The 22,142-nt window shown below is 44.0% G+C and overlaps 4 protein-coding genes across 5 annotated transcripts in view; 2 read left to right on the top strand and 2 right to left on the bottom strand.

Moving 5' to 3' along the window:
- LOC137783588 (huntingtin-interacting protein 1-related protein-like) overlaps positions 1-10,032 on the bottom strand; it is a 12,405-nt gene extending 2,373 nt beyond the window's left edge. The window contains exons 1-27 of the mRNA XM_068573671.1: positions 9,940-10,032; positions 9,637-9,702; positions 9,192-9,332; positions 9,054-9,110; positions 8,062-8,142; positions 7,889-7,965; positions 7,747-7,808; positions 7,285-7,425; positions 6,666-6,723; positions 6,506-6,581; positions 5,951-6,082; positions 5,334-5,453; positions 4,910-5,093; positions 4,471-4,559; positions 4,138-4,254; positions 3,954-4,055; positions 3,216-3,419; positions 2,859-2,969; positions 2,576-2,770; positions 1,971-2,118; positions 1,771-1,857; positions 1,443-1,550; positions 1,182-1,318; positions 473-583; positions 347-405; positions 217-247; positions 50-112 (exon numbers count right to left, since the gene is read on the bottom strand). Of these exons, the coding sequence (XP_068429772.1) occupies positions 50-112; positions 217-247; positions 347-405; positions 473-583; positions 1,182-1,318; positions 1,443-1,550; positions 1,771-1,857; positions 1,971-2,118; positions 2,576-2,770; positions 2,859-2,969; positions 3,216-3,419; positions 3,954-4,055; positions 4,138-4,254; positions 4,471-4,559; positions 4,910-5,093; positions 5,334-5,453; positions 5,951-6,082; positions 6,506-6,581; positions 6,666-6,723; positions 7,285-7,425; positions 7,747-7,808; positions 7,889-7,965; positions 8,062-8,142; positions 9,054-9,110; positions 9,192-9,332; positions 9,637-9,702; positions 9,940-10,020 (2,838 nt within the window). The 5' untranslated portion in view covers positions 10,021-10,032. The remainder of the gene's footprint in view (positions 1-49; positions 113-216; positions 248-346; positions 406-472; positions 584-1,181; positions 1,319-1,442; positions 1,551-1,770; positions 1,858-1,970; positions 2,119-2,575; positions 2,771-2,858; positions 2,970-3,215; positions 3,420-3,953; positions 4,056-4,137; positions 4,255-4,470; positions 4,560-4,909; positions 5,094-5,333; positions 5,454-5,950; positions 6,083-6,505; positions 6,582-6,665; positions 6,724-7,284; positions 7,426-7,746; positions 7,809-7,888; positions 7,966-8,061; positions 8,143-9,053; positions 9,111-9,191; positions 9,333-9,636; positions 9,703-9,939) is intronic.
- Positions 10,033-10,327: 295 nt separating this feature from the next.
- Positions 10,328-16,291, bottom strand: ccdc62 (coiled-coil domain containing 62). Its single transcript, XM_068574450.1, has 13 exons — positions 15,956-16,291; positions 15,793-15,833; positions 15,601-15,717; positions 15,299-15,491; positions 14,991-15,157; positions 14,464-14,565; positions 14,188-14,359; positions 13,942-14,043; positions 13,434-13,522; positions 12,954-13,042; positions 12,010-12,151; positions 11,231-11,422; positions 10,328-10,832 (listed from the first exon to the last, which is right to left on the bottom strand). The coding sequence occupies exons 1-13, from the start codon at positions 16,011-16,013 to the stop codon at positions 10,773-10,775; spliced, it is 1,524 nt and encodes a 507-aa protein (XP_068430551.1). The 5' UTR covers positions 16,014-16,291; the 3' UTR covers positions 10,328-10,772.
- Positions 16,292-16,563: 272 nt separating this feature from the next.
- denr (density-regulated protein) lies at positions 16,564-20,702 on the top strand. Of its 2 annotated transcripts, XR_011077362.1 has the most exons (9): positions 16,564-16,737; positions 17,745-17,857; positions 18,305-18,324; positions 18,617-18,701; positions 19,344-19,433; positions 19,558-19,674; positions 20,070-20,209; positions 20,362-20,477; positions 20,580-20,702. XR_011077362.1 is itself a non-coding variant. In XM_068574014.1 (8 exons), the coding sequence occupies exons 2-8, from the start codon at positions 17,755-17,757 to the stop codon at positions 20,404-20,406; spliced, it is 600 nt and encodes a 199-aa protein (XP_068430115.1). In that variant the 5' UTR covers positions 16,564-16,737; positions 17,745-17,754; the 3' UTR covers positions 20,407-20,702. The 2 variants fall into 2 exon arrangements, 1 of the variants encoding a protein (XP_068430115.1); XM_068574014.1 differs by having other exon boundaries at positions 20,362-20,702.
- Positions 20,703-21,094: 392 nt separating this feature from the next.
- LOC137783884 (hydroxycarboxylic acid receptor 3-like) lies at positions 21,095-22,090 on the top strand. Its single transcript, XM_068574227.1, has one exon. The coding sequence runs from the start codon at positions 21,095-21,097 to the stop codon at positions 22,088-22,090; it is 996 nt and encodes a 331-aa protein (XP_068430328.1).
- Positions 22,091-22,142: the final 52 nt, after the last annotated feature.

The raw sequence follows: 22,142 nt of genomic DNA, 5'->3' as shown, positions 1-22,142 counted from the left end.
CTCTTGAATGTGTGCTGATTCCTAGAAGATTGAAAGTCAGACGACTTACCCGGCCTCCCTCCACGATGTCTTTCTGCAGGTCGGTAGACGCCGTCACCAGCATGTGAACAGCCTGGAGAGGAAAGAAACCAGAGAAGAAGAAACACAGAGTTTAAAAAAAAAAAGAAGAAGAAGAAAAACCACAGAAGTTCACAGGAGGCAGAACAGATGTTTCACCTTCATCAGGTCTGAACAGGATCCCAGGATGCTGCGACGGAGCAGAAGGAAACGCATCACACAGATTTCAGGCGAGTGAAGAACACAAAATCAACTATTTTATATTTTAGGGCGCGGTCGGTCGCCTCACCTCTGGTTGACCTCCAGCTGGACGCCGGACGCTTCCCTCCTCGTCTGGTTCAGTATCTCCTGGTAAACAGACATTTAAAACAGGAACGTGTGTGTCTGTGTCTGTGTTTGTGTGGTTTGTCCTCACGTCCATTCGCAGCACCGCCTCTTCGATGGCCGTCGCCGTGGCCGCCATCTCTTTGTCCACCGTGGCGCCCAGCTCCTCTTTGAGGACGTCCTGTCCTTTCGGACGCAGATCCTGAACACGAATAAACACAGTTATATATAGTAGTACATCCACCGGGAAAACTGCTAGCTAGCAGCAGCTAGGAGCTAGCTAGCAGCAGCGCTAGCTTGCTACAGCGATATAGCAAAAAATGACTTCTTCCATCTCTGGTAACAGATTTTTTTAATGTGCCTCACCCTAACATACAATAAATTATACGTAAAGGTAAATAAAAAATGTAAACTATTGTATTGTGTTTCCGGGGCTTTTATTTTGGAAGGAGGAAAGCGGAAAGAAAGGTGCGGAGAAATGTTGGTGGTAAAAAGAGAAAGAGGACGATAATAAAGTAGTTGCCAGCTTGGTTTCACAAACGAGCATCGTTTCCTTATTTTCTTATGACAACACAGTTTAGGCGCCCCGACACAACGCTCGGTTTCAAAAGGAACAAAATTAAAAGGAAATATATCAGATTTTTATAAAACATAAATAATTAAAGCTCAATTTTATATCAAGACTAAAAAGGGAACCATACAATAAATAATAAAGAAAATAGATATATAAATCTCAAACACAAGCCAGATTAAAAAATTTAAATACAATGAATACTTTAGCAGGTACTACTTTGTCTCACCTGTCCCAGAGCGAGGATCCGCTGCACGGTGCAGCGCACGGCGGAGGGATCCGCTCTCGGTAAAGTGTCCTGCAGCTTCAGGTCCTTCAGGTACTGGAGGCAGTGATTCGCACAATCCCGACAGTTGTCGGTCAAACCTGTAGGCAACAAAGACACGTTTACTTCATATATATATATATATATATATATATATATATATATGTATATGTGTGTACTATATGTATATTATGTGTATATCTTTAACCGATGAGGGGAGCTTACGGTCGGCCTGGTCAATGGGAGCCGAGTGAGACGCCGCTGACCCGTTCACGATGGTGTCGGCAGCAAGGTGAGAGAACTGAGTGACCGACCGCAGCAGACCACTGGCATCTAGGACAACAGGTACAAGTACCTTTACTGTAGTACTGTACTTCAATCAATGTAAACAAGTACCTTCACTGTAGTACTGTAGCTCAGTCAGACATTAAGGTTTTTATTATTTACCTTTTCTACAAATTTACACCACGATTCAATAAATATCTAGTAAGTACTTTTTACTGTCCTCCATCTCAGAGGTACATGTTGTACTTGTACCTGAACATGAGCTCACCGTTGCAGTGCTCCAGGTAGACCCTGTGGCTCTGCTGCATCTTGTCGACGGAGCTCAGAGTGATTTCAGCTCGATTCACCAAATAATCTGAAAAACAAAACACGGTGGTGGTTTGGTATGTTATTGGGAGATATTTTTGTGATGGTATAATATATATTCGTGCTACTTTTAGAGGGGATTGAACGTCTCGTGTGTTTCACCTGGCGAGCTGATGCAGCGCACGTGAACGGGGTCGTCGAGTTTGGCCACAGCGTCCAGTATGATGCCCTCGGCCTCCACCACCGCACACTGCAGCAGACAGAACTGCTCGTCCTGCAGCTTCCTGCTGAGCTGCTGCTCACGGCACGCCTGACAGACACACACACACACACACACACACACACACACACACAGTAACTAACCACTCTCCTCTCCACAGCTTCACTGTGTATGTCATACGGTCTGTGTGTGCGTCTGGTGTCTGTCTGTCTGTGTGTGTTCGTCTCTCACGGTATCTGCGCGTGTCTCTCTGTGTGTCTCATTGTGTGTGTGTGTGTGTTATTTTGTTTCTCTGTGTGTCTGTGAGTGTCTCTGTATGTGTCTCTATGTGTGTTGTCTCTGTGTGTATATGTCTCTGTGTGTTTGTATGTCTCTGTGTGTGTGGGGGTCTCTGTGTATGTGTGTGTGTGTCTCTGTGTATGTCTCTGTGTGTGTGTCTCTGTATGTGTCTATATGTGTCTCTCTGTCTGTCTCTCTCTCTGTCTGTGTGTGTGTGTATATCTGTGTGTGTGTGTGTGTGTGTGTGTGTGTGTGTGTGTCTCTGTACCTGCTGCAGCATCTGCTCCTGCAGGCCCCCCAGCTGCATGCTGCTCCTGCTCCTCTCCTGCTCCAGGGCCGCAAGGTGGTTCTGGTTCTGCAGCCTGAGGGCGCTAAGCTCCGCCTCCTGGTCCCTGCTGGAGCGCAGCAGCAGCTCCCGCTCCGCCTGCAGCCCCGCAAGGGAGCCGCTCAGCTGGGTGCCGCTCTGAGGAGGAGGACACGGTTAATGTAGCTCCTCCCCCTGCATGCATTACAAAGCTGGTACTTTAAATGGTTTTTAAATGGTGTCCCACCACTTCTTTGCTCTGTAGGGCGGCGCTCACTCGGTTCAGCTCCGCCCGCGTGGCGTCCAGCTCTCGCCTCAGCCGCTCTATCTCCAGCTTCTGCTCCGCGTTCACGGCGAGCTTTCAGAAAGGAACGATTACTTTAGTACAAGCAAACACTTTGCATGAGACGTTCAAGGAAACACAAGACACAGACTATAGGAGTTAAAGGTAGTGATGCCTCAAAGTCACAAGGTCTCAAGGTAGTGAGGTCACAAGGTCTTAAGGTCACAAGGTCTTGAGGTAGCAAGGTCACAAGGTCTCTTGGTCTGAAGGTCACAAGGGCTCAAGGGCTTAAGGTAGAAAGGTCACAAGGTCTCTTGGTACCTGCTGCTGTAGCTGAGCCTTCAGCGCCTCCAGCTCTCGAAGGAGCCGGTCCCGGTCCTGGTCCACGGCGCCCTGCTGCTGCTGGGCCTGCTGCGCCCGCTGCCTCAGAGAGCTCAGTTCGCCGTCTCGCTCTGCGGCCGAGCGCAGCAGCGCGTCGCGCTCCGCCTGCAGTGCCGCCATGCTGCCGGTGACCTGAGACCCCTCCTGAGGAGCATAGGAAACACACAGAGGGGGGTTTAGATTAAGACTTTTAACCAGAGGGTCTGCGTCCTGATGACCTGGTTCTGTTGGGATATTGTGCAATGCAACATAGATATTGTCATATAGTCTTATGCAAAGTTTTTAAAAAAGCTAGCTATAAAGGGAATCTAGCAAAGGGGATCTAGCAGCAGCAGTGCTAGCTGGCTACAGTGGGGAGCTAACAGCAGCGGGGAGCTAGTGAGGACAACACCGAAGCTAGTAGCGGCTTGTAACCCGACTTTTACGGTATATAAGAATAAGTCACCGAGAACCTAACCGGCATCTGCCACGTTTTCAATATTTGTGGCTACAGACACACAAAAAAGCGTTGAAGTTCAACTCCTGAAGGAAATCAACATCCTGGATCAACTCTTTAAAAGTAAGTAAAAGGCAAAGAGCAGCTCGTCTGAGTGTAGCTTTTCCTGGTTTCCACCACTGACACCAGGCTGTGAATAAAGGTTTGTGTTGCTGTTGTGTTGCTGTTGTGTTGCTCCTCACCATCACCGCGTGGTCCAGAGAGCTGCGCAGGTGAGTCAGCTCGGCCCTCTGCTCCAGCAGCTCTTTGTTCAGGCGCTGAACCTCCTGCTGCTGCTGACTCATCTGACCGGAGAGGAGGAGAACCCAGGTCAACACGGCCGCTCGTATTTCAACATTAAAATAACGCGCGTCATCGGCTTCTCACCGAGTTCCTCTTCTCCTGTCGGAGGTTCTCCAGCTCGTTCTCTAGCTGCTGTTTGTTTCTCAGCCAGTCGTCTTGACCTTGTTTTGCGCCCGAGAGCAGCTTCCCTGTTTCTGCGTTCTGCAACCAACACACAGAGAAAAGTTAAAGAAACCAACGACGCTAAAAACTGTAGAACAGTCGGCCATCTTGAGATGTACACGCTTATGTTGCAGAGCGTTGGATGAGAGGATTGATGCTGTAGGTGTGAAGCTGCTGCTTAGCTAGCTTAGCTTAGCTTAGCTTAGCGTAAAGACTGGGAATGGGGGGAAACTGCTAGCGTGGCTCGGGGCTCACCCTCTTCATCAGGTCGGCGTGGCTGGTGATCAGCTCCGCGTGTCGCTCCTTCAGCTGAGTGAAGCGCAGTTCTGCCGCCTGAGCTCGTTCTGCAGGAAGTTTACAATCATATACATGTATATATATATTTATTTGGGGAGAGGGGTTAAAGACACTTACAGCTGCAGTTAATTTACGAATTATTAAAAAATTAAAATTGACATGCAGAAAAAGAGCTTTGTTTGTGAAGAGAAACTGCAATAACATGTCTACATTGGGAAGCAGTGGATTTTAGTGCCCCATGATGAAGAAAATTGTTACTTTATAGTTTAAAATGAACTGCAACAGTACAATAACTTGACTTTAATGCAACATTTTTTTCATGTTGTGAGAGTTATTTGTCTATTTTTTTTAAACATGTTTCATATATATATATTTTCTTGTGTGTCCGGTGACTCACGGTCCGCCTCCTTGAACCCAATCTGAGCCCCGGCGTTGGCGCTGTTGGCGCTGCGCAGCGCCTCCACCTCCATCCTCAGGTGCTCCTTCTCCATCATGGCCAGCTGCTTGTGGCCGCGCTGTTCCTCCACCTCGGCGTCCAGCCGACTCACCTGAGACCTCAGCTCGGCCACGCACCTCTGGGCCTGATGGAGGGACAGGTGAAGGAAGGAAAAATTAAGGAACAATGAAGGAATGGGTGAAGAAGCAGGTGAGGAAAAGGTGGTCAGGAAGGAGCGGGCAAAGGAGCAGGTGAGGAACAGGTGGTCAGGGAGGAGCGGGCGAAGGAGCAGGTGAAGGAGCAGGTGGTCAGGAAGGAGCGGGCGAAGGAGCAGGTGAAGGAGCAGGTGGTCAGGAAGGAGCAGGTGGGTATGTAGGAAGCTCACCTCGGCCTTAAGGAGCTGCAGCTCTGGGCGCAGCACCTCCAGCTCTCTCCTCAGACTCTCGTTCTCCCCCCGCTGCTCCACCGACGTGTCAGGGAACCCCGTTTGGTTGAACTGATAGTACTGCTCATGAAATAAATTAAATAATTTAAAAAATATATATATATCTTTTTGGTAGCTTTTCTTCCAGATTGACTTTTGTGGGACAAATGTATTACATTCATTTAAATAAATACATAAATTAAAGCATTTTTTTAAATTAAAAAAACGAATTTTGAGAGCAAAAATATATGTATTTAAAATATCAAAATATATAAAAAATGTAGTTTAAAAGATTATGATTATTTTACATTTTCAAAATTTTCCAATTTTTTTAATTCTTAAATTATTTTTGTTCTCACAGCTTTTGATAAAGCCCTGAGACCACAGAAGAAACATAAAATGACAAAGAGGCGCTTAGTTGCAGTTGATACAAAGCTCTCAAGACTTTGGAAGACGCATCGGTTTGTCGGCTTAACCCTAAATAGACTAATCTTAAGGAAAAAAATAACGAATTTTGAAATGTATTTTTCCATAAAACCATCTGAGGAAACATGTAACACGGTTGTGTTGTTTTGTACCTGCGGCATCGGGGACGGGGCTCTGAGCGCCGGCTCCGCCTCCTCTTCCTCATGGCGCTCCTCGTTGGGCATCAGCACCACGGGCTTCTTGTACTCAGCCAGCGCAGCGGCGCGGAGGAAGTTTGGAGGAGCCTGTGTCACAAACACATAATATAAGTTTAAATTTACTCAAACACGACACTAAAGTCAAGATTTGAGGAAGTTTGATACTTTAGGCCTCAGAGGTGATTTACTCTTTACTCCACCACATGAAGAGCTTCTACACGCGATTTATTTAGTTAATAATCAAACTATGAAATTGTTGAAACATCTTTTGAGAACTACTTTCATAATATTTATTTTTTAAGCAAAACTGAAAAAAAACCCTTCATGGTTCTATATTCTGAAATGTAAAGAGTAATAATGTAAATACTTTTACAACAGTAATATTTTCAATGCGGGCTTGTACTTGTACTTGAGTACTCTATGTGTCGTAGTAGTACTTTAAGTAAAGGAGTACTTCCTCCCCGCTGATGGAGAAACATCAGGATGAACTGTGTGGCGTTCAGGACTCACGTCGGGGAGGTCTGGGATCTGGATGACGCTCTTAAAGAACTCTGTCTCTCTGGCTCGGTCGAAGAACTGAGTGAGGCTAAAGAAAAGAAAAGAGACATCACCGACTGGAAATGTAGATATGAATGTTTGTTTATGCCTCATGACGCTGCTGATGACACACCTGGTGAAGAGATCACGGAACCGCTCCCGATGGCCGAGCAGAACATCTGGAGCGAGGCCTGTAAGTTTATTATGATTATTAAACATATATACAGATAAGCAACACATGATAGTAATGAATACATATATAAATAAAAAATAATAATGATTAAAAAATATTTAATTAAAAGGAATATATAAAATATATTTTTTAATTAAGAATATTTAATAAATATATTTTTTATTTTAATAAAAATATTGTATTTTATTTATTTAATATGTATGTATATATATATATATATATATATATATATATATATATATATATATATATATATATATATATATATATATATATATATATATATATATACACATATATAAATAAAATATAAAATACAATTTACAGAGCGCTTTTTATCTAAGATATGTAGCTTTAAGTGCTTTTCAAAGAAGTAAAAATATATAATAAAAATGCAATACATTCAAACAAATAGACACTAAAAAGCTAAAATATGTAAGGGAATAAATAACAGAATCATAGAGTCACACAATAATAACTGATAAGAATGAGAATGTCATCCATTTAAGGCTCTTTGTTTGAACGAGAATAAGACATTTCTGCATGTCACGAGACTTACGGCCGTGCAGTTTGAACATCAGCAGCACAGAGAAGTGGTACAGGAAGCTGCAGTCCAGGATGAGCGGGATGAGAGGAGCCAGCCGGCAGCGACCCGCCGCCGTCGTGGACTTAGCACCGTTAGCGTCCAGCTGGCGCAGAACTACACATAAGATGAACACAATCATGTTACACAAGATGAACACACAACCAAGGACCAATTCTTCCTCTGAGCCACGGAGCTCCATTAAAACATATCAATGCCCCAAATGTGAATTCATCTGCCGCAGAAAATAGTCCCCTACAAATGCATTATTTCCTTCTATTTCCTCCAGCTGTTAGAGGAGATTATTTATGAATGAAACTATATATTTATCTCTGTGACTCTGTGTCTTTAACAGTGTTAAAGACGTCTTGGTCTTAATAACATAAATGTTGATTATTACTGGCGATATCCAACGCTTTTCGAAAGCGTTTTGCTCACCCGTGTCTTCCATCTTCAGCCCGGCGTCCCAGTAGTCCATCAGCTCCTGAGTCATATCCAACCTGCGACACACGCAAACCTTCGTTATGAAGCACATGAGCAGCGACGCGCTTTGGGATTGTCGTGGACGGAAAAAACGTACAAGTTGGCCACGTCGTTCCCCGCCTCCTTGTCCAGGGTCTCGTCGCTGGCCTCCAGGTTCCCCGGGATCATCTTGTGCTGCGGATTTCATTTTTTTACGATCATCATTCCCGAGTTTGTCGCGTATCACACGTTATCATGAACCATGAGAACCAAATATTAATGCGTTGTTACCTTTGCGTGAAATTCCATTTTGAGGCAGAGGAACTTAGCGGACAAGGCGACAATGTGTCCATATCGGTCGTGCAGATTTCCCTGCGCAATAACAATGAGGAAAGATCAAATGTGCATTTGATCAAATTCCCCTACGTTACTTAAAAGAGCTGGAAATGAAGACGCTTGCAGTAAAAGTCGGGTTATAAGCCACTAGCTCCCCGCTGACGCAAGCTAGCGCTGCTGCGAGCTCCCCGCTGTAACAATCTAGCACTGCTAGCTAGCTCCCTGCTGCTGCTACTGCCCGCGTGTCCCTGCCAGAGTCGGGTGTTGAGCCGGGGAGCTAGCAGCAGCACTAGTGGAAAGATAGCAACAGCACGCGTAGAGCTAGCAGCAGCGCTAGCTGGCTACAGCGGGGAGCTAGCGGGGACACCACCGAAGGTAGGAGCGGCTTGTTACCCGACTTTTACAGTATTTGATGAGTGTGAAGTATAATATTTTAAATATTATATATAGTTTTAATCAATACAAAACACATGATATTTATATATTCTTTAAACAAAATAATCCTTTAAAACGGTTAAACGAGTTGTTCTCAAGGCGAAGACACATTTACACCAAAACTTCTCACACGGATTTCATTCATAAAACTAGAAGAAATATCAAATATAAATATCCAAAGTTTTAGCTAAACAAAGACATGCACCATAACTTAGTTTTGTTCTTCTTCTCTCACACTAATCTCCTGACCCCTCAGGATTATCCGGTGACCCCTTTTAAGGGACCCGACCCTTAGGTTAGGAAACAACTGAACAAAACTATCTGACTGTATAGGAGTAGTCAAAAGTACCTCTTCTGTTTCAGACATTTGACTGGAAACGTGTACTTTTGCTGCTGATAATATTTCTACTTCAGCAGAAATTATAATGCATCAAGTTTACTTGTATTTACAGAGTATTTTACAGTTTTTTTTAGAGTGGTGGATGGTGCAACAAAGTACTTCTGCTACTCACCCAGAGGATGCCCATGTCTTTGACGTTCCTGACGTATCGGTGAGAATCTCTGACAGACTGTCGATGGAGCCGAGAGGAGAGAGATTACAAAGAGAAGACACACACGAGGTCCAGGTTCAGGGTCAGGGTCAAACTCACGTTTCTGTGTCCGTCCCGCAGCACTTTGTGCAGCAGGTAGCAGAACTTCCAGCTGATGATGGAGTTGCTGGACAGAGGCAGGTTGAGGGTGTAGGACCAGAAGGTGGAGGCTCCGCCCTCCTTGTGCGTCCCCATGATGATGTCATCGCAGCGGTCAAGGACATTTATTTACTCCAGAGGATGAACCCTGCTGATTGTGCCGATCCTCTGACCTTCCCTCTAGTCTCACCATAAGATTCATATCAGTAGTTCAGAGACAAATATCTTGTTTACTTTCCAACGGATTGTCGAGGACATTCCTTCAGAAATTCAAGGTTCCCAGAGGAAGAACCTTCTTTACTTTGGTGATCCTCTGGTCAAACTTTCACTCAGTATTTCGCTCAGTCTTCAGCCTCTACGTAGATTGCTAAAAGTTCTTTGTTAATCTTTCTTATCTTAAAAGGATACTGCGCACATACTTCTCTTTCGGTGACGTCTCGCCGGAGACGAGAGTTTTGCTGATGCTGTGGAGCTGAAAGCAGAGCGACATGAAATAATCACAACGTCACCGCCATGCAGACAAACACTAAACTAACATATATATATTTGTGTGTCGGTTGTAACTTCGTTTGTGCGTCTTCTAAAATCAAAATAAGTCTCCAAATGTTCCCTAAAAAGAGATCACTTCCCCGAAGTTAACAACACATATATGAAATGAAGACAACGTCTCCGCGGAAGGTTTTATATCATTAAAAGTAAGAAAACCCACCTGTTGTTTACAGAACTGCTCTTTCTCGGCAGCCAAAGCTTTTTCCGTCTTGTTGTCGCTCTTGCTCTTCGTCTTGCTCATCTTGATGTTGTTGAAAACACCAAACTAAAGGTCTATGATGCGCAGAGCTCCAGCTCCTCGTCTGTGTCTCGTGACGCTTTAAAAACAATAAGAGGTGCGCGTGCCCCCCCCCCCCCCCCCCCAAAAAAAAATCCCTCCTTCAAATTAAAACATCTAAGTAACACGAAGCGGACTGCAGCTATACGGAGCCGCTCCTCTCTCGCGCGTAAAAGCTCTCCAGCTGCGTAAAAACGCGCACTTTTAAAAAAGAAACTCGCCAAATAAGTGTATTAATTTACAGGCCAGAAGACATCAATAGGTACGCTGGTTACATATAAATATTGTTTTAATCAAAAGTAGAGACAAGGTTATGAAAGGTAGAAGCTATGAGGCGCATCCCCATTTCCTCCTGAGTCACCCGGTGAATCTGCAGCGGTGGAACCGGACAGACAACCTGCGCAACGCCACTCACAGCCTGCAGGACTGGTTCCAGTCTCACCCAGTCCACACAACACAACCTTTAACACCGAAAACGGGGCTTTAAAAACACACATATGTACGTAAAAAGTATGCATATATAGCACCAAATGATAAAGACAAGATTAAGGGTGTAAAAAGCTACAAATTCATGACGTGCATGTTCATCACTTCATTTCCCTGAGATCTTTAATCTTTATCTGTGAGGTTCTGTAACGGACTTTAACACATGAAGTCACTTCGATAAATATTTCAGTTTTCACTGTAAAACAAATATAAAATCTTCTCGGTGAACGTCAAGCCATCCACGAGGCCGACTTCTGACGAGGGCCGGCTGCTGCTGGAGTGTCACCGTCCTGCCGGAGGAACACAAAAGAATAATAATAAAGCTGTTGTGTCTTATGAGACACACCCAGAGACGGGCAGTTCACGCCCTCGATGTCGCCGCTCATGAATTTAGTGTAGTGTAGCTACTGGATCCCCATTAAAGGACAACGTGTAATACGTACAAAAACCTGCAAAAACAAACAGTTAAAAATAGTGCAAACAGAATAAAATCTAAATAGATAGTGCAGTCGCACACTAGGTTGTATATTGTGCCGTCCATCCATAATTTATACAAATAATGTTGGACTTTACGTTGTCTGTTTGCTTTACTTTCCTGTCACTTTCTTCATTACTATTGTAAACTTTCTGGAAAACCTGAGCAGGCGATAGTGAAGTGAATTCCAGCCGGCAGCATTAACTCCTCTACCTTGGATATGGAGGTGGTTTGAAGGTGATTATGGAGGGATGTCTGGCACCTGTGGGAGTGAAAGGGCCCACAGGTCCCAGTAGGGCTCCCAGTACCGTGAACGTGCACAGAGCTGCTGAGCTCTGAGCGGACGAGCTGCCTGGACTCGTCCAGCAGCTGCTGCAGGAAACAGCTGGACAGCGGATCTTCCCCCTGAGACAGGAGGGGGGACGTCAAGGGAAAACATTTTATTATTATTTATTCATTGGATCGAGATGAGATGATGGATACCGCTCTGACGCAAGCTTAGCTTAGCATAGAGACTGAAAACAGGGGAAACTGCTAGCCTGGCTCTTATCGATGATGTTTCCAGTCTTAATGCTAAGCTAAAGCATCTAATAAATAATATCTCACTTACACACACATATATATATATATATATATATATATATATATATATATATATATATATATATATATATATATATATATATATATTTGTATTCTCTACTTGTTTCATTCTACTTTAGCTTTGAATGTTTTTTTATTGTATTTACATGCCTTTTGTAATTTGCCATTTATTTGCCTCGTTGCCGAAATGTGGCATCAAGACACCGAATAATAATAATAATAATAATAATAATAATACTTTTAAATAGTTAAAGACACTTTCCAAGCAATACAAAAGCATAATCTTCTCTTACGTTCTGCAAGACACAAAATAAGCGTATTTCTTTGTTTAAAAACGCTGAACATTGCAGCTCTCCGTGTCGATATGAATCTTGACGCTGGTTTCTTACGTCGATGGAGCGCTCAGAGAAGACGCCCGGCTGCGCGTCAACTGGCCTCTGCTGATTGGCTGCTGGTGGAGAGACGGAGTCACGTGATAGTCTCGAGCCCCTCGAGAGGCGGTCCGGACAGACGCACCTGAACTCGTCCCGACTGCAACACAAACAAGAGTCACATGGACACGCCTCCTCTCATATATACATCAGCCCTATGTAACATGCAGCTCTAGCCGTACTGGATGGAAGTCTTAAAAACTGTATTGTTGAGTTATTTAGTGGACAGTAAGGTTCACTAAACATTACTCCATTGTACAAAGTAACTGTTATCTGCGCTTATGACAATAAAAATGCAATATGCATGTACATATGAGAATAGAAATATCTATTTGCGAGTGTCGGCCATCATGGTCAGGTGAATTACCAGTCTGTATGTAATATGTCGCTGAGAAGATGTTCCTATCTTTAAGGTGACAGTAATCCTCTTTTCTTCGTGGAGTGTTTATCATATTTTCACCTCTCTACTTTGCTGCCAGACAGCTCCTTCTAACAAGGAAGTCGTTATCTCTGCTTTTTTCCCACGCCCACCAGACTCCATTTACAAAAACAGTGATTTTACCTCTCAGAACATAGGAGGTGCTGGTCCTCTGCTGCCTCCATATATCAGCTAGTTTGTGTTTTTGTGTGACTTTGGTGTTTTAAAGAGTTAGTTCGGATTAACCAAAGTCACACACTTACACAAACACACTAATATGGAGGCAGCGGTAGACCGACAACTCACGGTGCACCGGAAGCTAAAATCGATGTTTTTCTCAATGGAGTCTGGTGTCTTTGAAGAGAGCGTAGAAAACAGCTTCAGAAAGTTCTGACTGAAATCAAGATAAAGAGGTGAACATATTCCAAACACACGTTCACTGTAACTGATACAGTTTACGAGTCTAAACAGTCTCTCTCTTCACCTGTCGGGTGTGGCCTGACCGCTCTTCTCGCGGGCGCTGTCCAGGCTCAGCTGCAGGAGCTGCAGGTCGCTCCGCTGATTCTCACACACCTGCACACAGACAGATGTTTCTATTCATTTACACTTCAGAGCGTCGGACACAAACTGTCCTGCACCTAAAAGTCTTAGTGAGACTCTGGTCTGTGGACTGCTTTACATTATGTATTGTGTTGTATACAATACTATATTGATTATAATGTACTGCACACTTCGCTGTGCGTGTTGTGAAGGAGAAACCGGCGGCGGGCGTGACGGCAACATGGAAGAGAATAAAGGAAGCGTCTAGAGAACGCCGTCAAACCAGAAAGACGCCTCAGGGCGAGTCGTGGGAACCAGGAAGTGTGTTTCTTACAGAATATTCTGTCGACTGGTTCTAGTTTGCTGCATTTTGTTGTTTCTATAGTTTGAATCCCTCTGTGAGACGTTGCACATCAGCGCTGACCTGCCGTAAGCAGCGGAGCTCCGACGCGGTGCGTTCCTGTTTGGAGCGAGCGAGCTCCAGCAGCTCGTCTTTCCAGCCGTCGCCTTCTCCTGCAGACACAACGGCAGGCGCTCGTCAGAGAGACATTTTTCTTTTCGGTCTGAAATAGACGAAGACTGCACAGATTAAAATCAGGAGACAAAGAGATAACGATTAAGAGGCCGCAGAGATAAAGACGCACTGCACTAAAGTCTTTTGTTTATTTATTTCCGCAGTGTTTTTACATGTCTTTGTTGCACCAGCATAGGGCCGAGATAGCTGCGCCACGAAGAATATAAAACATATAATTCATTAAATCAATTATATGGAGAATAATCATGGATAATGCAAAAGATGAAGTAAAACATAATTACTCAGAAATAAAAGATTTTAAATGGATGAATAAAATCCTGAAACAGATAAAGAGATACCGACGGATATTTCTGCCCAAACGAAACATGAAATAATAAGGAAATGGAGTTCAATGCACCAGACAAAGCCAGATCTCTGCGCAGCAGCTGCAGCTCCTGTTTGAGGCGGATGACCTCTTCTCTCTGTGTGCTGCTCTGGCTCACCTGCTGCTGTAGCTCCTCTGCACTCACGAGAGAGACATCAACACACGGATAGCAGAAATGATTAACAAGTAAGAAGATTCATATCTTAGAAAGTCAACAGAAAGATTCATTTCCTAGTTTCAAAACACGCCGCGTCCTTCAGTTTCAGTTTCGCTGTGTACCTTTGAGGTGCGTGATCTCGTATCTGGACTCTCTGTGCCGGCGTTTATTTTCCTCCGAGTCTCTCATGAGTTCACTTTCCCGCGAGCGACTCTCCGTTACCGTCGCCTCCAGGTGTCGAACGCGGCCCGTGAGGTCGCGCACGTGACCGGAGGCCTCGGCCACGTCTTTGTCCTGGTGAAGAAATGGCCCGATGAGCGACCGGTGAGACATCCCTAACCATACACGATACAAAACGATCGTATGTGTTTATGGAAGATACAAAGACTCGATAGCACCTTGAGCTTGAGCATGGAGCTCAGTTCCTCCTCCCTGACCTGCAGAGAGCCGACCTGAGAGGACAAGGCCATGACCGTGGAGTTCAGGCTCTGGTTCTTCTCCTAAGAGACACCACAGACACATGAACCTAAAAGCAGAACTACTGAGACGGTTTTGGAGGAAAATGTATCAGAAGAATGACTTCAAACATTATAGCGAGCAATAACACATCATATTTGATAATTCATTCTTCTCCTCCTACATGCAAAGATACTGATTACAAGCCTGTAATTTACAGCAAATGGACAATTCAGAAGTATTGTGTGTTTTTTATTTTTAATTACATTTCTGTGTGCACGTAAAAATCTTAATGAAATAATTGTGTAGAAGCATTGAATACCAATAACATTTTACTGTAACTAAGAAGTTAATCTGAACAATTGGATAAGGAGGTTCATCAAAAAATGCCGGCTCTATATCGCTCTTATTTGAGCTAATGAGCTAATGACGGTGAATATGAATGTTTATACACGTGTTTTAATTGCACCTCAAAGTCTTGACATTTGTGGCTGACGTCTTGCCGCTTTTCCTCGAGATCACAGAGCAGCTGTTGAGCGGCGGCGAGCTCCTTGTGGACGTCCTCCTTCCTGGTTTCCACCGCCGACACGTGTTTAGTCAGAACTCTGATCACCTCATTGCGTTTCCGCAACTCCTCTGCACACATAAAAACAAAAAAACAAACTGGAGCTTATACAATCACAGAAAATTAATTGACTGTTACGAACATTGATATACAAACACGAATGAATGGAACATCTATTCATAATTTGCAGTTTGACATCGTAGTGTCCTCACCATCTAAACGGGCACACCTCTGCTCCAAGAGGAGCACCTTCTGGCGGTCTCGATCCCAGGCGTGAAGCTGCTTGTGGTGGGAGGCCGCCATGGTGTTCAGCTCGCTGTCGCGGTCCTTCAGCTCCGCCATCAGTAGCTGCAGCTCCTTCCTCTGACGCTGCACGGTGGAGCCGCTCGGGTCGCTCACAGGGAGCTTTTGTAACGCACACAGAGAGGACAAAAGCATCACACATTAACTCAAAGTTTGTGACACACTACAAACAAGGAACACGGAGTCCCTACGGGGCCAATTGTAATCCCACCTCAGCGTCCGCTGGGATGGGAGGTGTACTTTTGCCCCACTGCTTGGCAATGCCGTCCATCTTGAAGCTGCTCAGGGCAGACGGTCGGTTGGCATCCAATGAATCACCATAATTCTTCTGAAAATTGGCAGAATACACATCACAATCAGACATATTTCATGATCGTATGTATGCTAAGGACATGTCACTGACCATTTTAACTGGAGTGCTGTGCCATGACCTAGCTGACGTATCTGAAAGACAAGTAGGTTGTAGGATGGTTGAAACCTTCCCATATAAATATATTTCAAACAGTAGACTTTAATGAGGTTGTTGTTGTTGCTAAAGACAATGATGGTGTGGTGTGTGTGTTTACCATCTGACCAGGCTGAGGCTCCTCTACTTGATGTGGAAAGTCTTTTCCCTTCGTCCATCACATCATAACAGCTCCAGTAAGCTTCTGTGTTGTGTTACCTTCATTGTTGTTATACAAGCTAGAAGTGGCCATAGTCTGGAGGGCTTACGTTAGCTTAAAGTTAACTTAAATAACTTTAAAGTTAACTAAAACAATCTGAAAACTCGGCTCAGTAACGTGTGAAGTGGTATGAGTTAGCCGCTCGCTTCCAAACCCCGTTTAAATATTGGTTTCCTGAATAAATGCCTCTTGGACAACTCTAACGGCTAGTTAGCTAACGGTAGCTTTTGGGAGAGTAATGAGTGAAGTGGGAGAACGAGGATTGGACGGTGACGTCACGATAACGTACATCCATTTGTCGTTTTATAAACATTATTCTTTAGTTTATTTTTTTTACGATAAAAGGATGTAACTAACATATTATGAGTTTTTTCTAACTTAGACAAATTACATTTTAATAATTTTAACAAAAATAATTTTAGAAATATCAATTGATTTTGAAAAAACGGTTTCGTGTTGCTTTGTTTATCCTCCGGTCGACAGGGGGCGCTGCTGCGCATCGGCGCTGCGCACCGGCCATTTCGACACCTAAAACAAGAAGCGCCACTAGGCGTGCTCAAAGTACGCTGACTGAACCTTATTCAATAAGAATGATTTTCTAAAAGTCAACAAAAAAACGACTTTAACAATAATGCGAGCGGATTTACTGACGAGACATCAGTTTTAAGAGTATATTTTGCGGGGTACGTAACTCTTCTTCTGTCTTTCACCCCGGTTCATCCCAACAGCAGATCCCCGATCAGTTAGCTGCGCGTTAGCTTATTTAGCGTGCTAAGCTAAGCGGTGACAGCTGGGTGAGTCAACAGTTACCTGGTGAATGAAACCACTCGAACTATACTCGTGGGTTGTATTCACAGCATGGCACAGTTTGCCTCCTCTGCGACAGCGTCCACAGACACTGTGCTATTTAAATAATAGACGCAAAAACAAGTATTTATAAGCTAACCGCCGCATGTGTTGGCTAGCTAGCTAACGCACGTTCTTCTTCTAGCATGATGAAACATCAAGAGCAGAATCATTTATTTGCCAAATACATTGCACATACAAAGAATTTAACGAGGTGAAAGGTGCATAACAATAAACAGAATAATACATAAACATGGTGCAATAATAGATACACATGCTACACAACAACCGGATCAAAGTACTTTAAAACAAGTATTTATTACAGAATACAAGTGGCAAGTTTATTTTAATAATGTACATTGTATCACTTGTCATAAGGGTTCAGATGCGCAGTGTTATTTACTCCAACATACTGATTAAAACGAACAATATTTATCCTAGAGATATTCTATAATGTATATGTTAACCCTTATTGCATCAGGTGATCTCATAGAGGTATTTATAGACTGACTGTAAAGGCCTATGCATTTTATTTACATTATAATAACACTCATCAAAGATTCAGTGAGCCCTGCTGCGCAAGCTCATCTCCAACTCTTTATTTAGGTTTTACCTCGATGTATATATTTGTAAACAATGGTGTCGTTTTTTTAATGAATGAATATAAACTTTATTAATCCCCAAGAGGACATTTGTTGACGAAGTAGCAGCTCACAAAAAAATATGTACAGCGTTAGGAAATAAAATGTTAACAGTAGAAAACGACAAAAATGCAAAGTGTGTAGGTGAAGTTTATGTACACAAAAACGTGTACAATGATTACATTTCTCTGTTTTTTGTTCAGATAATTTGTGATGGCTACTACTGAGATGGAGTCTGGTCCTTTGGAAAGTAAACCAGAACATCGGAAAGCTCACTGTGACTCAAAGTACCCTCTGAAAGTACTTTACTGTGGAGGTACAGTACACAACTCTTCCTGTAGTATTTCCTTTTGTTTGGACTGCACAAGACAATTAAAGATGTTGTGTTTGTCTTTGTGAAGATGTGATGGCCTTTTTATTTTTAACGTTTCAGTCACTATACAATTACTGATAATAACAATAATAATTATAATAATCATCATGTTGATGATATATATAATCATTAATAAAGAAAATAATTAGACCTATATTGTGCTTATATTATGTTGCTACTATATTAATACATACAACACAAAGTAGCATCAGCACTACTTCTTAATATTCTGGTGTACATGTATACTAGATTTGCTGACTCGCTGTTATCAATAACACAACTGTAACTGTCTTTAACTGTATTCTAGTTCTATATACCTCTTATAATAATATATTTTTACTTCTCTATTTATCTGTACGTTGTTCTGAATGTGTGTTTGTTTGTTTGCAGTGTGCTCGCTACCTACGGAGGTGAGTTTACCGATGTTCTCTTCAGTAAAGCACCTACAGATATCTGACTTGTGACATCAGAGTCAGCGTTATTGACAAAGTACTTGTACACATACAAGGAATTTATAGTTTCTTTTACACGGCAGTGAAACTGTTTCCATACGGCTTAAAACGAGGACAACAAAGCTCACACATAACAAACAAACACGTAACCATTGTGTAAATGTACACACATGTACCTTGTCTGTTCACAAGTCTAACTGTATACGTAAGCTGCTGTTCACTGTGTGCGTGTGTGTGTGTGTGTCTGCAGTACTGCGAGTACATGCCAGAGCCGGCCAAATGTAGGTACTGGCTTGAGAAGAACTTTCCAGATGTGTTTGCCACGATGACTGTAGGTGAGTGTCATTTAAGATTTAACTAAAGAGAGATCTATCTATCTATCTATCTATCTATCTATCTATCTATCTATCTATCTATCTATCTATCTATCTATCTATCTATGTATCTGTCTGTCTGTCTATCTATCTATCTATCTATCTATCTATCTATCTATCTATCTATCTATCTATCTATCTATCTATCTATCTATCTATCTGTCTATGCTTACATGATCATAATATTGTTTTTTTTTATGTTCTAATATTGCGGTACAGCTTTTGTTTTTGTGCACATAAATGACACAACAATCTGATGCAGATAAATTGAACTCTAAAGGCGTCTCTGCTGAGTCACTCTTACTTTGTTTTCTCCTTTCACCCACATAAGTAACCAAAAGGTTATAAAATGATTCTATTCCACATGTGTTGCCAGTATCAGCTGTTAAACTCTCCAGGTCTGTTTTATTCAGTCAATCATTACATACAATACAATAAGTAAAGCCACAATCTAATGTAGAAAAAAGAGACACGAGAACTTAGTGACAGAGCCGCCTGCAGCTTTAACAACACTTAAGACTGGAAGAGTTTATATTCTCATGTTCAGCACAAAAGCCTGATATATTTATTCTGATGTTTCTCTCTCGTCCCTCTGGACCTCAGGCCCGGCAGTGAACGCGCCCCACCAGGACCTCGGCACCGGAGAAGCGCCTGCTGCAGGCGAGGAAGAGGAGAAGAAGAAACAGAAGAGAGGTGCGAGGACAGACGTCTGTGTGGGACGCCATAGTCGTTGTGTTATAGTAGTTTGATTTAATGAAACAAACTATAACGTCACTGCCGTTTAAAAGACTTTAATCTGGTTTATTTTTGTCTTTAGGCGGGAGGGGACAGATCAAACAGAAAAAGAAGACGGTGCCTCAGAAAATCACAATAGCAAAAATCCCAAGAGCCAAGAAGAAATACGTCACGAGGGTGTGCGGCATGAACACTTTTGGTAAGACTTGTTTCTATTTCCTGTTTTTAGGGTCTCTTCCTGCTTTATTCTCCTTCGTTAAAGCTGCAGGTCTGCTGAGACTCAGAACCCTTCAGAGACCCATAGGGACCTCTAGAGACATTCAGGGACTCTTGGAGACTGTTGCTGTTGCCTTTAATTAAACCCGATTCAAGAATTTTAATACATTTTTGCATCTCACGACTGCATTTTACTTCTTAAACTTCTTATCTTTTAAAATTACTCTTAGTTTATAAATATTGTTTTCTTCTGCATTATGTTTTCATGCTTTTAATAGTTTCACGTGAAACACTTTGAATCGTCTCATTGTTGAAATGTGCGTTACAAATACACCTCCCTTGCCTCTTAACATGACCTCTATCGTGACCTCTCTGCAGACATCGAGCTGAAGGAAGCTCAGCGTTTTTTTGCCCAGAAGTTCTCCTGCGGCGCGTCGGTGACGGCAGAGGATGAGATCATCATTCAGGGAGATTTTACAGACGACATCATCGACGTCATCCAGGAGAAGTGGCCCGAGGTGAGCCGGCTCTCTTCAGACCTGAAACTGTTCACTGCAGTTTTTATTCAAACAAACGAGAGGACTATTTTCAGCGGTAGATTGATCCTCATGCGGGACTCAGCTACACATATCTGATGAGGATTATTCTGACTTTAAACTCTCTGTTTCAGGTGGACGACGAAAGCATTGAAGATCTGGGTGAAGTCAAGAAGTGAAGACCAAATATGCACTTTTACTGAAACAGATGTGACCTGTAACAACAACAACAACAACAACCTGGCCAAATGTACACATTAAGTCATTTTATACCTATTTTATTTACTGTTCATAAAAAGCTGTGGACTTGGCCACTCACTCACTTGGCATCTTTTTTTTCTTTTTGTTTCAGTTATTAATAGCTGCTTTCTCTCGTTTTGCCAAAGGTGTGGTATGACGTGACTCCCTCCCCAAATGTTCTTCACTCAAGCAAAAAAACTGTAGGCTAATAAATTTCATTCTCCTCCGCCTTTAAGCTCTTCTTTCAAACTATACTTTTGTGTGTCTCGAAACAAAAACATTAAAAAGCATCGTGAGGAAGAAGTCGACCTGCTTCTATCTGAGTCACTTTTATCCAGCCGCAGGTTACTTGTTTTCCAGTTCCCCCCACCCCTCACCTCGGTGTAATGCGTTTTATAATGAAGCGCCGCTCTCCCTCGACAGATAACATTTACGGGTCCCCTCGCTCCTTCGGGGTCGACGCCGCCTCCCCGGAGATAAACCGCGGCGGCGCGCAGATGTTCAGGAATCGCCGTGTTTGTCCGCTGCGAAAGCGCAAACACGACTATCTCACAGCCGTGGGCGAGACCGCAAACTGGTGTTGACTCTGCTCAGAGCGGCTGTGTGTGTCTGTGTGTGAAGTTGAAGATGAATCTCTCGGCGGCGTCGGGCGAGTGCTGCGCCTTCGAGGCTCCGCTCCTGGACCGGCTGCTGCCGCCGATCCTCATCCTGGAGTTCATGTTCGGCCTGCTGGGGAACGCGGTGGCTCTGTGGATGTTCATCTTCCACATGGACGCGTGGAAGCCCAATGCCGTGTACCTGACCCACCTGGCCGTTGCCGACTCCATCGTGCTGTTCTGCCTGCCCTTCCGGGCCGACTACTACCGGCGGGGGAAGAACTGGCTGCACGGCGACGTGATGTGCCGCCTGCTGCTCTTCCTGCTGGCGGCCAACCGCGCGGCCGGCATCTTCTTCCTCACGGCCGTGGCTGTGGACCGCTACTTCAAGATCGTGCACCCGCTGCACCGCGTCAACCGCCTGGGCCTGGGCTACGCGCTCTGGGTGTCCCTCGGCCTCTGGGCTCTGATCTTCGTCGCCACCGGGTACCTCCTCGCCAACGACCACTTCTTCTACAACGGCAACCGGACGCAGTGCGAGAGCTTCAACATCTGCATGGGCTTCAGCCCGCTGGCCACCTGGCACAACGCCTTCTACGTCACGCAGTTCTTCCTGCCCACCGCCATCGTGGCCTTCTGCACCGCGCGCATCACGTGGCAGCTGAGGGTCCGCACCCTGGACAAGCAGGGGAAGATCAAGCGGGCCGTGCAGTTCGTGGCGGCTGTGGCGCTGATCTTCATCACCTGCTTCTTCCCCAGCACGGTGTCGCGCATCGCCGTGTGGGTGCTCAAGGCGTGGTACGACGAGTGCCACTACTTCCAGGAGGCCAACCTGGCGTTCTACACCTCTGTGTGCTTCACCTACTTTAACAGCGTGCTCAACCCCGTGGTGTACTACTTCTCCAGCCCGGCCTTCAGTGGCTCCTTCGACAAGCTGGTGAGCAAGCTGCTGGGTCGGAGCAGCGGCATCGAGCGTGCGGAGTCGTCTGAGAAGGCCGTCTCCACCATCGATGACCGAAAGCTTTAAAAAAAAAAACCCTCGATGTCGATAGACACAGAATTACTGTTGTCATAGTTTG

This window comes from Clinocottus analis, unplaced genomic scaffold, assembly GCF_023055335.1.
Source record: "Clinocottus analis isolate CAN_PGR_092001 unplaced genomic scaffold, fCliAna1.0.p SCAF_13, whole genome shotgun sequence".
NCBI lineage: Eukaryota > Metazoa > Chordata > Actinopteri > Perciformes > Cottidae > Clinocottus > Clinocottus analis.
This window is presented reverse-complemented; position numbering and strand designations above follow the sequence as displayed.